The sequence below is a fragment of the Diabrotica undecimpunctata genome, chromosome 4, assembly GCF_040954645.1.
Source record: "Diabrotica undecimpunctata isolate CICGRU chromosome 4, icDiaUnde3, whole genome shotgun sequence".
Lineage (NCBI taxonomy): Eukaryota > Metazoa > Arthropoda > Insecta > Coleoptera > Chrysomelidae > Diabrotica > Diabrotica undecimpunctata.
In genome coordinates, this window is record NC_092806.1 from 159288895 (window position 1) to 159303524 (window position 14630).

At 35.3% G+C, this 14630-nt stretch overlaps 1 protein-coding gene across 5 annotated transcripts in view; it reads right to left on the bottom strand.

The window, feature by feature from the left end:
- Positions 1-14630, bottom strand: part of Hex-A (Hexokinase A) — a 124986-nt gene that overhangs the window by 20579 nt on the left and 89777 nt on the right. For 4 of the 5 annotated variants that reach the window (XM_072530764.1, XM_072530762.1, XM_072530765.1 and 1 more), the window contains 3 exons: positions 10475-10637; positions 9641-9996; positions 900-999 (listed from right to left, as the gene is read on the bottom strand). In XM_072530764.1, coding sequence (XP_072386865.1) covers positions 900-999; positions 9641-9996; positions 10475-10637 — 619 coding nt within the window. Of the gene's footprint in view, positions 1-899; positions 1000-1256; positions 1357-9640; positions 9997-10474; positions 10638-14630 lie in introns of all 5 variants that reach the window. The other variant, XM_072530763.1, reaches the window with a different exon arrangement.

Here is a 14630-nt window from a genome sequence, read left to right on the forward strand (position 1 = left end):
AACGTAACTCCACTGGAGGTTGCTAGTCCTGAGACGAAGTGTCTGCGAGGACATGTTGATAGCTATTTACATCTAGAATGGATAGTCATCATTTCGTACTTTAGTAGAAACTAGCGGACCAACTCGACATCGAGTTTTTTAAATGAAATTTTTATTTTCAAACCAAACCGGAAGTCGACCTCAAAACCGGAATGCAATTTTTAGTTCATCAAATGTCGACATGGAAATCATTTAATTTTGCATGTTGATCACGAATCCGGTGTCAGATTTGCTCTATCTTGACGTTTTATGCGCGTTTCGGGTCACTTCCGGTGTCGGATCGCAACCGGACGTACATATTTAGATTCGTCTTGGCGAGACCTTTCGATCCATATATACATTGTGGGGTCTAAAACTTAAAGTAAATTTTAACTTCCGGTCATCTCAAAACCGGAAGTGAATTTTTGTACCAAAAGTATATCTTGACAATCTCATACGTAATACTAATAATATTCCGAAAAAATATTTTAATTATCTAATATGGTTTTTGAGTGAAGTGGTGGACAAGAAAAGGGCCTAGCGTTTTAGTATATAAGATAGGTACATTTTTTATAAGAAATATTCTATTTCAGTAATTGTCACCTAACCAATGGCCACTTGACAATGATTTACTACTACTTTCCCCCCCTCTCTCTCTCTCTCTTTCTCTCTCAATTCCAAACGAAATTTACCAGTAGAGTATGCGCCACCTCCATAGCTTATGCTTATCCATAGATAGCCAGGATCAGAACCATCCGTCATCCATTTTCGATTTAATTTTAACTAGTTGACTGTTATATTTGTTGTACGATTGTACAATTGAAAATTCATAGCATAGTAATAAATAATTTGTTAAAAGTCTTGTTAAAAATTTCACCTACCCACAATTGAACCTATCCGTGTCGAGTGATTTTTCCAAGCGCAAGACATTAGTGTTCCTGTAGTGTCATTCAAAATAGCACATATCTCAATCTGTACGTCCTATAAATAAAAGAAACAAAAGCATGCATAAATCTATATGAAAGTATAGTAAAGCCGCATTCAAATGTAGACTAAATTAATATTTAAAATGGACTCATCGATATAATTAAAAGATGCTTAAAGGTAATTACAATAAATCCGAGTGTACAGATTCAAGACATTTTTGTTAAACCTATGGTGATACCCTTCATGCGCATTCCGTTCGTGTGTGTGTGTGCCCTAGTAGCATTGTGCTTAAAATTTATTTTACAACTCACCAACAATGGCACCAATTCGGCACTGACGATTCAACCAAGCACAGGACATTAGAGTGCCAGTGGAATCGTTTAATATTGCCATGACTGATATTTTGAAGTCCTGAAATACACTGTAATATGTATATTTTGATACACCAGCTGTTAAAAAATATATACAATGGCGAGCAAATGAAATTTCGATGATCTTACCTTATGTTTGCAAATGATAAATGAATACAGATTGATCTTTTTTTAATTTATTGTTAAACTATCTCTATATAACCTGTATATTGTATTGTACTGAAGGCAGACCTTTACAGACACCGGCCGGATGAATGATCTGCAACTGCGGCATGACTCATAATATCGAACACAGGTGATATGTCTTCACTTGAGTCGAATATTCGAGAACGTCGTATGTGGGGCTATAAACGATTCGGAGGAATGATCTATTTCTGGATTCTTCAATTGTTTACCAAAATGTTCTCGAAAGTATTATTTAGTTACATAAAGACCAGTTCTTCTGCAAATAATCTGAACCATGGTTAATTCTCGTTCGTGTTTTTAAAATGTTTATTTCACAGTTCGAAATATATTCAAATCTTACTCTTACAAAATTGTTACTAAAAGACTGTGTCTTTTATTAATTTATTTCTTCGTTTGTCGTCACTTCTGGTGATGACGGTCTTGTCTTTACTAGTGTGTTCACTATTTTCTTAGTCCTCTGATCATTCTCCTATTTCTCTTTGTGTTCCATACAAGTCGTATTCCATATGTTTTGAGAATCTCTTCCAGTGTTCCCAAGTCAGAAAAAAGAAATCATTGGTTTGATCATGAGTGCTAAATGGCCACAAATAGAAAAAACGCAGCATATCAAACAACCATCGACGCTTGTTGTACACGGAGAAAAAAAGAAGAGTATAGACGTCTTAGAAGGGAGGAAAAACGTATCCATCGACATAAGAAGAAGGAATACGAATAGAACACTCTCAATGTATACAAAGTTTACTCGATAAAATAAAACGAGGAAATACTACAAATCCTTAAACAATAGCCGTCGAGAATTTAAACCACGATTAAAATTTTTTAAAGACACTAGCGGTGAAATTCTACATGATAAAAATTGGGTTCTTAACAGATGGGCACAACATTTCAGCGAACATCTAAATATAAACAATATTGAAGGAGTTACTATTTACATGGGAATAAGCCACAATTAAAGGTTAAATTACGTTTATTGACGTTTCAATTTCCACTTCGGAAATCGTTCTCAAAATACAATATTTGTATTTTGAGAACGATTTTCGAAGTGGAAATTGAAATGTCAATAAACGTAATTTAACCTTTAATTGTGGCTAATTCCCATGTAAATAGTAATTACTTTAAAATGCCACAAGAAAATAGCTTCAGAACAATATTGAAGGAGGTTACAACATAGAAAATCAACAAAATGTACAACGTCAACTACACAGTGAAGACCCAACAAGAGAAGAAGTGTCAAAAATGCCATCATAAAACTCAAAGACAATAAAGCTCCCCAGAAATCGATGAACTCTGTTCGGAAATGTATAAAAAAGGCGGTGATCAACTTTTTGCAGCAATCCATAAACAAATAGTACTTATATAGCAGAATGAATTGGTACCAGAAGAGTGGCTAAAGGGAATAATATGTCCGTTGCATAAAAAGGGTGATCAACTGGAGTGTAAGAACTATAGAGTCATTACTCTGTTAGCATCTGTGTAGAAAATCTTTGGCAATGTATTGTTTGAAAGACTTAAACATTTTAAAAAGGATATTGTTGGTCGATATCAATGCGGATTTACTGCTGGAAAGTCAACTACACATCAAATTCAAGCACATACGCAGATTCTAGAAAAACCACTAGAATATAACATAGATACACACCATCTCTTCGTCGACTTCAAAGCAGCCTATGACAATGTGAAAAGAACTGTATTATACAATGCAATGATAGACTTGGGATCCCACCTAAGTTAGTTAAGTTGACCCAACTAACAATGCAAAGCGTAAGCTCATGCGTTAGAATTGAAGGAGAAACTCTACGTTCTTTGACATTAATAATGGTCTAAGACAGGTGGACGCGCTGGCGTGTCTCCTCTTTAATATTGCCTTGGAAGAGGCAATCAGACAATTAAATATTAGAATGAATGGAACTATTTTTAATACATGGACCCAAATTATCGCATTCACTGACGATATAGTTATAGTGGACAGAAGTATGAGCGACATGGTGCAGTGTTTTACAAGGCTTGCGGACGCGGCAAGTGAATTAGGACTTGTGGTACACGAGGGAAAAATTTGGAAAAAAAAACACACGACACACGAAATAAAAAGACGCATAGCAATAGCAAACAGAAACATTTAAAACATAAAAATATAAAATGTGAGTAAAGCTGAAACATAGACCTTATCTCAAAATGATGAAAGATGAAAGACTTGGTATTTTTAAGTCTTTCTTTTACTTTTTTAAATTCTTAGTAACATTTTTGGGGCCGTAAATGAAAATGGGCTATGGTGTCGAAGATACAACTTTGAACTAAATTAGTTATACACCGATCCAGATATGGTGAAATTCGTTAAAGTGCAGAGATTAAGATGGGCTGGACACATTGCTAGGATACCAGATCACGAATACACGAAGAGATTAACATTTTTAAAACCAGAGGGCACCAGAAGCAGAGGACGACCACGAAGGAGATGGATTGATGATGTGGAAGAAGACATACAGATTCCAAAATCCACAACGGATTGTCGAGCCACTTATGATGAAAGTATCCGTTTCATTTTTGATTCGTTTGTAGTAATTGTATACTTGTTGTGTTTGTTTTATGGTGCGTTGTAGAAAGACTTTCTTCTTTTCTTCACATGTTTCCACTTACTCTCTAAATCATGGGGTTTTATTTTTTGATATGTAAGTGTTCGTACTTTTTGTAAATTCTTGTACAAAACTGATTTTTCTGTTATACAGGAAATGCTCTATTATCTATAAATTTCCAAATCGAGTATAAATTATTATTTTGCAAAAAATAAACTACAAAATAAATTATAGTTGTCACGAAATCGGCAAATATTTTTTACGTAATAATTGTTTAATCAACGCCAACAATTTACATGTATGTATGTACATACGTAAAAAAACATCCCGACGGTGATATTTCCATTTTTAATAGTCACCTTCGTATACATATTTATTTTAAAACTCCATAATAAAAATTGTATAATGAGTAAGTATACTTTTATCGAAAACCCACATCGAGAAACTGGAAATTAAGCTAGCTGTACCGAGTCATTATAATTATTTTGTTGTGATACGCCACTTTTTATATGAATAATGCTATTTATCTTGTATTAGATAAACACGCCAAGCAATTTTATAAATAGTTTGTGGTTTGTTCGGTTTTTTTTAACAGAGGATAAACGTTTATAATATTAAAAGAAATGATATGCACCTTCTTACAAAGACAAAGGACACAGGATTAAATTACCGAGTTTTTTTTTATAAAAATGGTATTAATAACGGTCTTATCAGTAAAACGTTGTTAAACGTTGAAATTAAACCAACGCGACGACGAGGAAAATAACTTTAGAACTATTTAATCAAAAAGAGACCACACCAACACAAAAGACCCAGAGGCAGACCTCCTATGAGATGGACAGATGATCTGAAAAGGACTGCCGGGAAGAATTGGCTACAAGTAGCGTACAATAAAAAACAATGGAAAGGAAGACTTGAAGAGGCTTATGTTCAGATGTGGACGTGAATGGCTAGACGAAGAAGAAGAAGAATCAAAAAGAGCAACTCTATGATTTGCAAAAGAGCAAATCTTTGATTGATTTTTTAGTCACTAATAGAAAAATCCACCCGAAACAATTTCTTGATATCCGAACTTTAAACTCAGCAGACGCAGGGAGTGAACACAAACTAATACTAGAAGAAATAAGAATGAAAATAACACCAAAACATTTTCTACAGGAAATCACCGAAGAAAAATTCAATGTAGAATCACTGTGGAACGACTCTACAAGAGAAATGTACCAAAGGAGGCTAGCAGAGAAGATACAGCTGAAACAAATAGACGACATCGAAGATATAAACGCGAGCTGGGAGAAAATTAAAAACAACATTGAAGAAGCAGCAACATAAGCTCTAGGAAAACGCAAAGGCAGACTGAACAAGAGAATCAACTACAATACACCATGGTTCAGAAAAGAAATACCCCGCATATTATGGTAGCGGGTAGGAACTCCTTATGGATCCTATCAGGGGAAGTGAATCAATCCCTGCCGTCCGCAGATTCCAGGTATTTCCTGACCCGGGAAACTAGTACCCGCTAAGGGTCCCTTGTCCAGGGCCACGGATGAGAGAGAAGAAAGTTTCACAACTGTTTGGAGGGCGGAACCAGCCCCCTAGTTTTAGGGATTGTATTAAATCAAACCTGGAAATCGGCAGCTGGTTTTTTAGTATTTGAATTGAGCAGAAGTCGTGTAGACCAGAACGGTCAATGCAGAACAGTACCCGGTGCCTAAACAGCGTGTACATAGCGGTGTAGAAAGTCAAGGGAATAACTACTACACCATTTTTCCCAGGAATAATATTATGGCTGAGGAACTAAATGATGGCTCCGAGTACGGGAGCCTCTTAAATGAGGTAAGGGTGCAAAGAATCTCCCGATTAGTCAAATTTGGTATCGAAATGACATGTAGAGTAGGCACGTGGAATGTGCTGAGTTTATATGAACCAGGAAAAATATCATCATCATGCCTTCATTTATCACGTCCACTGCTGGACATAGGCCTCCCTTAAACTCCTCAATTCTTTCCTCCTCCTCCTCCTCAAAGAACGGAGGAAAAATATATATTGCAATAAATGAGATAAAAAGACTGCATATATCAATTTTGGGTATTCCTGAAATGAGGTGCCCGAATAATCAACGCCACATATGAGAATCGAACAGGGCACAAGAAGAAGAAGATCCCGCATAAGGATAACGGTAAAGAGAATGATGATAAGGTTATAATCAAGAGCAATGCAGAAACTTGGAGACTAATAAAAAAATAAAAAATGTCGAAGTAGTGAAAGTGAATGTCACAATCATGATAGATGGTACGGAAGGTAAATCCAATAAATGACGAGAATCTCCCAAAACAATATTTGGAATGGAAACATGGTAATTTTTTTCAACTTTATTGTTATCCTTGTTGAGAGATATATTTTATTTAGGAGAGGTCCCATCTTGAAGGTAACCGGGTGCTGTCATCTCTTTCATTGAGACAATTCGGACGTTTTTCGATCTCTATGGCTTCTCTGATTATTTTTCGTTTATAGAAACGGATGGGAGGGAAATTGTATGTAGATGATGTAGAGTTAAAATTGAAACGGAATTGCGAATGGAAATAGAATATTCATAGATTCCTCGATCGATTTGACCTATGTAAGATCGTAGACAGACAAGACATGAAAGTTTTGGTTGAGGGATAAATTTGATTTGAGAATTTTATAGATTTTATCAGTGACACCTTTGATATAAAGAAGAAAAGCTTTCGTATGATGAGAGTCTGATTCTTTGGAGTGAGACTAAGTGAGAGATTAATACCTGATATAATTTTCGCGGCAGCCATTTTGGACGAGAGCGTGTTTTAAAGAATGATAGTTCAGCGGATCTACTTAAATCATAACAAAGGTATGATTACTCTGTTTATCGAAAATCCACCCATACCAACCGCTACTTGCATGCCAACTCGCATCACCTACCTTCAAAATTAATTCAGGATTAATTATTACCCTTATTACCAGATCAATACTAACGTCTCCCATTGCATTAATAGTGCAGTAAACAGTATACAAGTAGACTGAGACCCCAGAAACCTTGACGAATACTTCAGAGAAGAAGTCGAAAGATCAGTGTACTCAAATTTGACGTGGTTCAATCCGGAAACAGGTAAGTTTGACCTTTTACAATCAAAGCTATCCTTATAATAGTGGCTTCCAACGATCGGCGATTCTACAGATCATCGCGGACAGCCGATCAGCACGGGCGGCAACGCACCGCAGACAGAGCTCTTCCTACGGTCCGTGATAGTCTGTGTAGGTCCGTGACAGTAGTGTTTGATTTAACGCTATTTCAAAATGCCAAGTGAAAGAGAACGTATCGTTGCTGCAGCTGCGGCTGTGGTAATAATTGTTTTTTGCCTTCTATATGTCGACATTAAATTATCTCTCTTCTTTTTTAATTCTTTAATCGAAATAGTACTATTGTTCAATTGATTTTTTATTCGGTTCCATGCATTGTATGCATCGTTCCTGTTCTTATGCTCTGGCGCCGTGGAATTCCATAAACTTCCATTCCATTCCAAAACATTCCATTTTTTAAGTAAAAACTGCAAAACAACTTTGACAACACTACAGACAACTACTCGTGACAGCGAATGAAAAACTTGCTAATGAAAGACTTGCACTTGTCGTCTGTTAAAACACAGACGCGCTAGGATCGCGTCGCACGAGCATGTACCGCACCTTTGATGTTACCGACTCTAGATGGATAGGACGCACCAGCACGGACGTGTCTGTGCTACCACGGACGAGAACTTTCCCACGGTGCGTGGTGCGGGCTGGTCCGCTTACGTCCGCAATATCGCCGACCATGGGAAGCCGCTTTAAGGCTTCCAAATTAGTATATTCTTGAGAATATCAGTTCGACATTCAATTAAATGTGAAAAATAGCCTATACTGCATTGAGTTTGGTTCTTCTTCTTAGTCGTTAACCTGATGCAGGTATCGTGATATCATGAAGCTATTAGCTAAATTTCCCAATGTTCCTCCACGTTTTTCTATCTTCTGCCATTCTAGCACATTCTGACAATGGAGCGCCAATGGTAGCAACAATATGGTCCATGTATCGTGTGGGAGATCTACCTCTATTTCTTTTGCCTTCTACTTTTCCCTGGATGGTAAGTTTTTCAAGACCATTTCTTCGAAGCACATGTCCAAAATAGCTTATTATTTGTTCTGATATTTGTGTTCTTAGTCTTTTCTTTATGTTTAGCTGGTCCAGTATGGATTCATTTGTTCTTCGGGCCACCCATGGTATTCTCAGCATTCGTCTCCAGCAGTACATCTCAAATACATCTATGTTCTTTTTGTCTTTCTCAGTAAGGGTCCAGCATTCCGATGCATAAGTAAAAACTGGAAAAACTAGACTTCTTACTAGTCTCATTTTTGTATCGGTAGTTATTTCATGGCTTTTCCAAATTTTTGTTAATTTTGCCATAGCGCTTTTTGCGATTGCTGACCGCCGCTTTATTTCTTCAGTACAGCCTCCTTTGTTGGTTATTAATGAGCCCAGATACACAAATTTATCTACAACAGCGATATTGTTTATCATGACCAGATGATTTTGATTGTTGTTAGCTCTGTCAATTATCATGATTCTCGTTTTATCTCTGTTTATTTTAAGGCCCATCGTTAAGCTTACGTCTTCTATACGTAGCAGGTGAATCAATTCAGCTTCAGAACTAGCGAGGATAGTAGTATCATCTACATATCTCAAGTTGCAAATCTTCTTCCCGCCAATGGTGATGCCACCGTTCCAGTTCTCAGTAGCTTTCCGCATTATCCATTCACCATAGATGTTAAATAGAATTGGGCTTAGTAGGCAGCCTTGTCTCACGCCCTTTGTGACCCTGAAACTATCGGTTAGTTCCCCATATATTCTAACTGAGTTTGGTTGTAAGATTAAAAAAAAGAAATGAACCTAAAGCATTCATATTGACTCTAGCAGAAGCTGAAGCATATCATAATATCTGTAATAGTTAGGTTTTTTTGTTTTTTCCGAAGCATATTTCTTATCTGGACGCTTACGTAGCACCCTTCGTAATATTTTTCCAATAAAAAATATACGGCTTCCCAATCACGATGAAGGTAAACACGTGTCAATGATAAACAGCTAAGAACATCTATTATACGTATCTGGAAAATGTAAAAATAAGCGAATCGTCACTGAAAGATATAAATAGTTACACCGCGATTCTTATCAATAAAACATCACATCGGTTGTTTACTTCATTTACGTCATAAATAAAATTATGAACCTATATTTACTTTAATCTAGCTGTACCTCTATATAATTAATGTTGTCTATTATTGCATTTAACATAAAAACAAAAAAATGTCATCGCATGGTAGAAAATAACATTTGCAAAATATCACACATCAGGACATAAAGTAATAAATAGGGAAGAAATCGTCCAGATTGCGAACTCTTTTTACAGATAATTATTTGAAAAAACTTGATGTATTGATCTCTTAAATCTTTCTATTTAATCTGACTTAAATCCGGATTTCTCGATGCGATCTTCGATTAACAAAAAAAAAAAAACAACTTACCCCACGTCTATCAATAGCTTCGTTCAACATTTGCACCACATCGTTTCCCACTACGTTGGAGCAATTGAATCCCTTGGTCCATCTTTCAAGGTATCCAATTGTCAATCCTTTCTGCGATAAGGGGAAACTGAATGTGAAACCTAAAGGTAGCTTTTGATCGGCCACTTGCTCCTCTTTGACGAAAATAGCCAGACACTCGGCGATGTGGTCGAAAAGTTGTTCGCCCGATCCTAACATGATGTGTTGGGGAATGGCGAAGATTTTGGATTTCATTTCGAAGTGTTCGCCGCTGAGCTCGATGAGGAGCACTCTGAAGTTCGTACCTCCCAGGTCCAGGGCTAAAAATTTGCCGTTTTCTGCAAAACACATAAAAAAATATGTAAAATACGGTATCACATAAGATGAAAGAAAAATCATGCAAAATGCAACGTTATATAAGATGGAGGAAATTTTATCGGCCTATAATAGTATATAATTAGATCAATATATATATATATATATATATATATATATATATATATATATATATATATATATATATATTGATAATAACAGTACGGTCGAAAAAATAATTTGAAAAATATATATATATATATATATATATATATATATATATATATATATATATATTCTAAAATGAATGAAGAATGAAGCAAAATGTAGATGATCTAAAAGTAAGAGTAGAAGAGTAAAATATTAAATAGTATCTACGTTAAAATGCCACAAGAAAATAGCTTCAGAACAATAGTACAGTACCTGTACTATTGTCGGTTGTAGGAAGAGGGTAAACTGAGCATTTTTTTAAATTTATCGCATATGTAAGATAATTCTCACCTGTTCCGTTGGGAAGATCTTGCACGTAAGTTGGGAAACATTTCACGATCGATGTTGGGTGTGTTTCTTTTTTCAAACCTCTGTGAACGTTTTCCAAAAATACTTTCATCAGCTTGTGTAATTTTTCATTGGTTAAAATTAACTCTCTGCATTTGTCTCTTATCTGAAAATAAAGAAAAATAGTTAATATACGGATTTGCATATGCAACTTTATGTTCATAGTTTCTTGAATATTCTTTAGAAGTTTTTATTACAATTTATAGAATAAAGAAAATACAAAAAGTCATAGAAATGCAAAACTATCATTCTGATGAGATAGTCGATAGCCTGTGATGTATCTTATTCCAGGCTACTGCAACTTCTTGAATAAGAGCTGCTAAAGTATGTGAACGGTGTTGTAAATTCAAGAGCCTGTGACCTATCATGTCCCAAATATGTTTAATTGGATATAGATCAGGCGATCGTGGTGACCAAGGCAAATGGCTGATGTTATGTTGATTCATGAAGGCTAACGATTATCTGACAACGTGCAGTCTTAGGTATGGAGTAAGATTGATAAAATGCTGTCAACAGTAGATGCATTCACACATCTAAAAATCATGTATTTACAAGATCAGACTTGGTTGTACAAAGAAGGAGTTTTGAATGTAACAGACTGGGGACGGGAGCTCAAAGAAAATTCCTATCATGCGGTGAGATCACACAGCCTCCAAATTAACATAAAACTTCAGGAGACGAGGTCCACCTGGTCACCAGATACCTTGAGGACCATCGACGTTATCATATTCATGTTCAACGACATCGAAAACTCCCCGAGTAATGACTGTCGATTGATTTAGAATGAAATTAACATGAAACTCCAGGATACAAGGTCCACCCTGGGCACTAGGTAGCTCGAAGACCATCGCCGATGTCATATTCGTGTTCAGCGCCCTCGAAAACCTCTTACTAATAATATTGAACTAATTTTTGTCGATATTTTCCGAGTTGCAAATTTTTCATTTTCTATGAACGTTTGAAAAGCATTTTCCTTTTGCACAAAATGCCATTTTTAATATACCACAATGAATTTTATTCACAAACTTTCTTAACATCTTGCTGCGGAAAATTGGTAGCCTTAGTTCTTCGTTGCCTCGCCTATACAGAGAATTACTGTCGTATTCTTGACTTGCATCTAGTATTAAATTATGCAAGGAATGTGTTAAAGCTGCCCTAAAAACAGATTCTTCTTTAGGTATTTATTACCTATTCATAGTTACTTTCGGTCATAAATATCCGGTTTTAACCAGAAACTGCTCCAGGCTACCTGGTTCCAAAGCAACCGCTACATTGTTGTTATGTTATGTTTTTATACCTCACTTTGAAGATAAAGGACCTATAAATAGAATCAACATTCATAAAATGTTTTGTGGTTTTTGAACAATATAGTTTTTCTTTTGAAGACGCTCACAACTGGTTAAAATATTCCTTTATTTGACTCAAAATTCATTCAAATATACTGTCAATATTCTCATGTGCATTCTATTCATATTGCATAACTCTCTAAATTCGGCTAAACAATCCAATAGAAAAGTAACAGTAATTTCGCAATGAATTGTATGAACATTTGGTAACATTTTTTAACATTTCAAACGACTGGTCCTTCGGAATTTCCTAATTAAATGTTATACGACCGCACAGTTAAAAAATTCGAAATTATTTAGCATAAATTATGGTGTAGAAGTGGAACGAATCGTTCGTTTCAGTGTGTCGATTGTTTGGTTCCGACTCTGCTCGGAATCGGTTCTTTTAATTCATCTTTAACTTTATTGTTCTGAATTTCAATTTATCCCCACTCTTATATTTAGTTCTTCTTCTTTACGTGCTATCTCCGCGACGGAGGTTGGAAATCATCATGGCTATTCTGATCTTAGGTGCTGCCACACTGACAAGTTAAACAACCATGTAAAATTCTTCTCCTTCCTACACTTCTCTTGCCCTGGATTTTCCCTTGTGTAATTAATTGTAAATAAAGTATGTTGTATCTTTCATTACGCAGAACATGCCCCAGGTATTGCAGCTTTCGTGTTTTGATGGTTTCCAATATTTCCATTCTTTTGTTGACTCTTCTCATGACTTCGTTGTTTGTTACATGCTCGGTCCATGATATCTAGATATCTGATATGATATTAAGTTAGTAATGGGCAACTTTGAAGATGCTATCCTACTACTATTATAGTAGTTAATATCATTGTCGCAATATTGATAGCCCAAGATGAAGATAGTCGGCAAAGACTGGTCCAGCGATTTAACATATTAAGAGCAAAACAAATTAATATGACAATCTCATTCCAGATAACTAAAACAATAGTAATCAGCAAAGAACCGACCAGATGTAAAATAGAAATTGATAGCGTCAGTATTGAACAAGTAATGGAAATAAAATACCTGAGAAGTACACTGTCTAGCTATGGAGATCTGAACAAAGAAGTGAGAGATCAAGTACAAAAAGCAACTGGCAGGATGCCTCAATAACACTATATACGACGAAACAGACATATTAACACTGAGATGAAGTCAAGAATTTTTAAAGCCAGACCAAGCAAGACCAATAATGACATACGCCTCAGAAACAAGACCCGACACCGCCACAACGCAAAGGCTACTGAAAACGGCAGAGATGAGAGTACTGAGAAGAATTACAGAAAATATTATTATCGTATCACGACCATAATAATACCGTCGATATAGATTAGCGCAATCAGTACTTGATGACAATGACATACAGCTGACCATAGGTCTAAATAAAAGATAAGTTTCTTTGGTTTTTAATATTGTTCTGAAGCTATTTTCTTGTGGCATTTTAAAGTAATTACTATTTAAATGGGAATAAGCCACAATTAAAGGTTAAAGTACGTTTATTGACGTTTTATTTGATTTTATTTGAGAACGATTTTATGAAGTGGAAATTGAAACGTCAATAAACGTACTTTAACCTTTAATTGTGGCTTCTTCTTCTTCTTAGTCGTTGACCTGATGCAGGTATCGTGATATCATGAAGCTATTAGCTAAATTTCCCAATGTTCCTCCACGTTTTTCTATCTTCTGCCATTCTAGCACATTCTGACAATGGAGCGCCAATGGTAGCAACAATATGGTCCGTGTATCGTGTGGGAGATCTACCTCTATTTCTGTGGCTTATTCCCATTTAAATAGTAATTTCTTTAGTTTTTGTTGAGCGTCGACGAAACAGTTCAGTAATGTTCGAATCTAAAATGGTTTTCGTTGCTGAATCGTTCGCATTGAACGAATCCTTTAGAATTGACTCACCTCTATTACGGACGGAGACATGAGAGACCAGCCCGCTTGTTAAAAATGCTTGCATTGTCACGGTTGGCTTTTTACAACCTTTGAACAGGTTAGAAATGCGACATTTATAAGATATACTACGCATTTAGTACATTCAGGTATGGATCTGTCATTATTTTAATCGACATTGCATCATGAATGTTATATTTGAAATTTAGTTGTTAAAAGCGATAAGGAAGAAAGAAATATGGAAAAATTACAGCGCTATTATAGACATTAGTATTAAAAATATATACTATGTTTTCTATATCTTTAAAATTTAAATATTTTTAAAATTGAATTGAGTAATTTTATTGAAGTTATACTTCTATACGCGCGCTCCACGTTGGAAATTTGTATGGGAGTGAATCTGTGAAATCTTTACATATGTAAGATAATGAGTAAGAGAGAGACAGAAGATGTATTTTCTCTCTCTTCCTCTCTCGAATATAAAAATGTTTCTTTTGTAAATATAATTTAATATTATATATATTATATAAAGATATATATACATATAATATACATATAATAAAATATTTATTAATATTATTATTTATGTGATATGTTTTGTATTATTTATTAAATGTTCATAATTATATTATTCTTTTGTATTTCAAAATAATAATCTCAATAAATCACTGTATGATCCAGAACTGTAAATTTTGAAATACATTTGTGTCATGTCCTCAGTAGTATAGTAGTCAGTATCCCCGCCTGTCACGCGGGAGACCGGGGTTCGATTCCCAGTCGGGGAGGACTTTTTTGTTAATATTATTACATTATTGTCATTTTTAAATACTTATTGATATTGCATTTTAATTTGTATTGT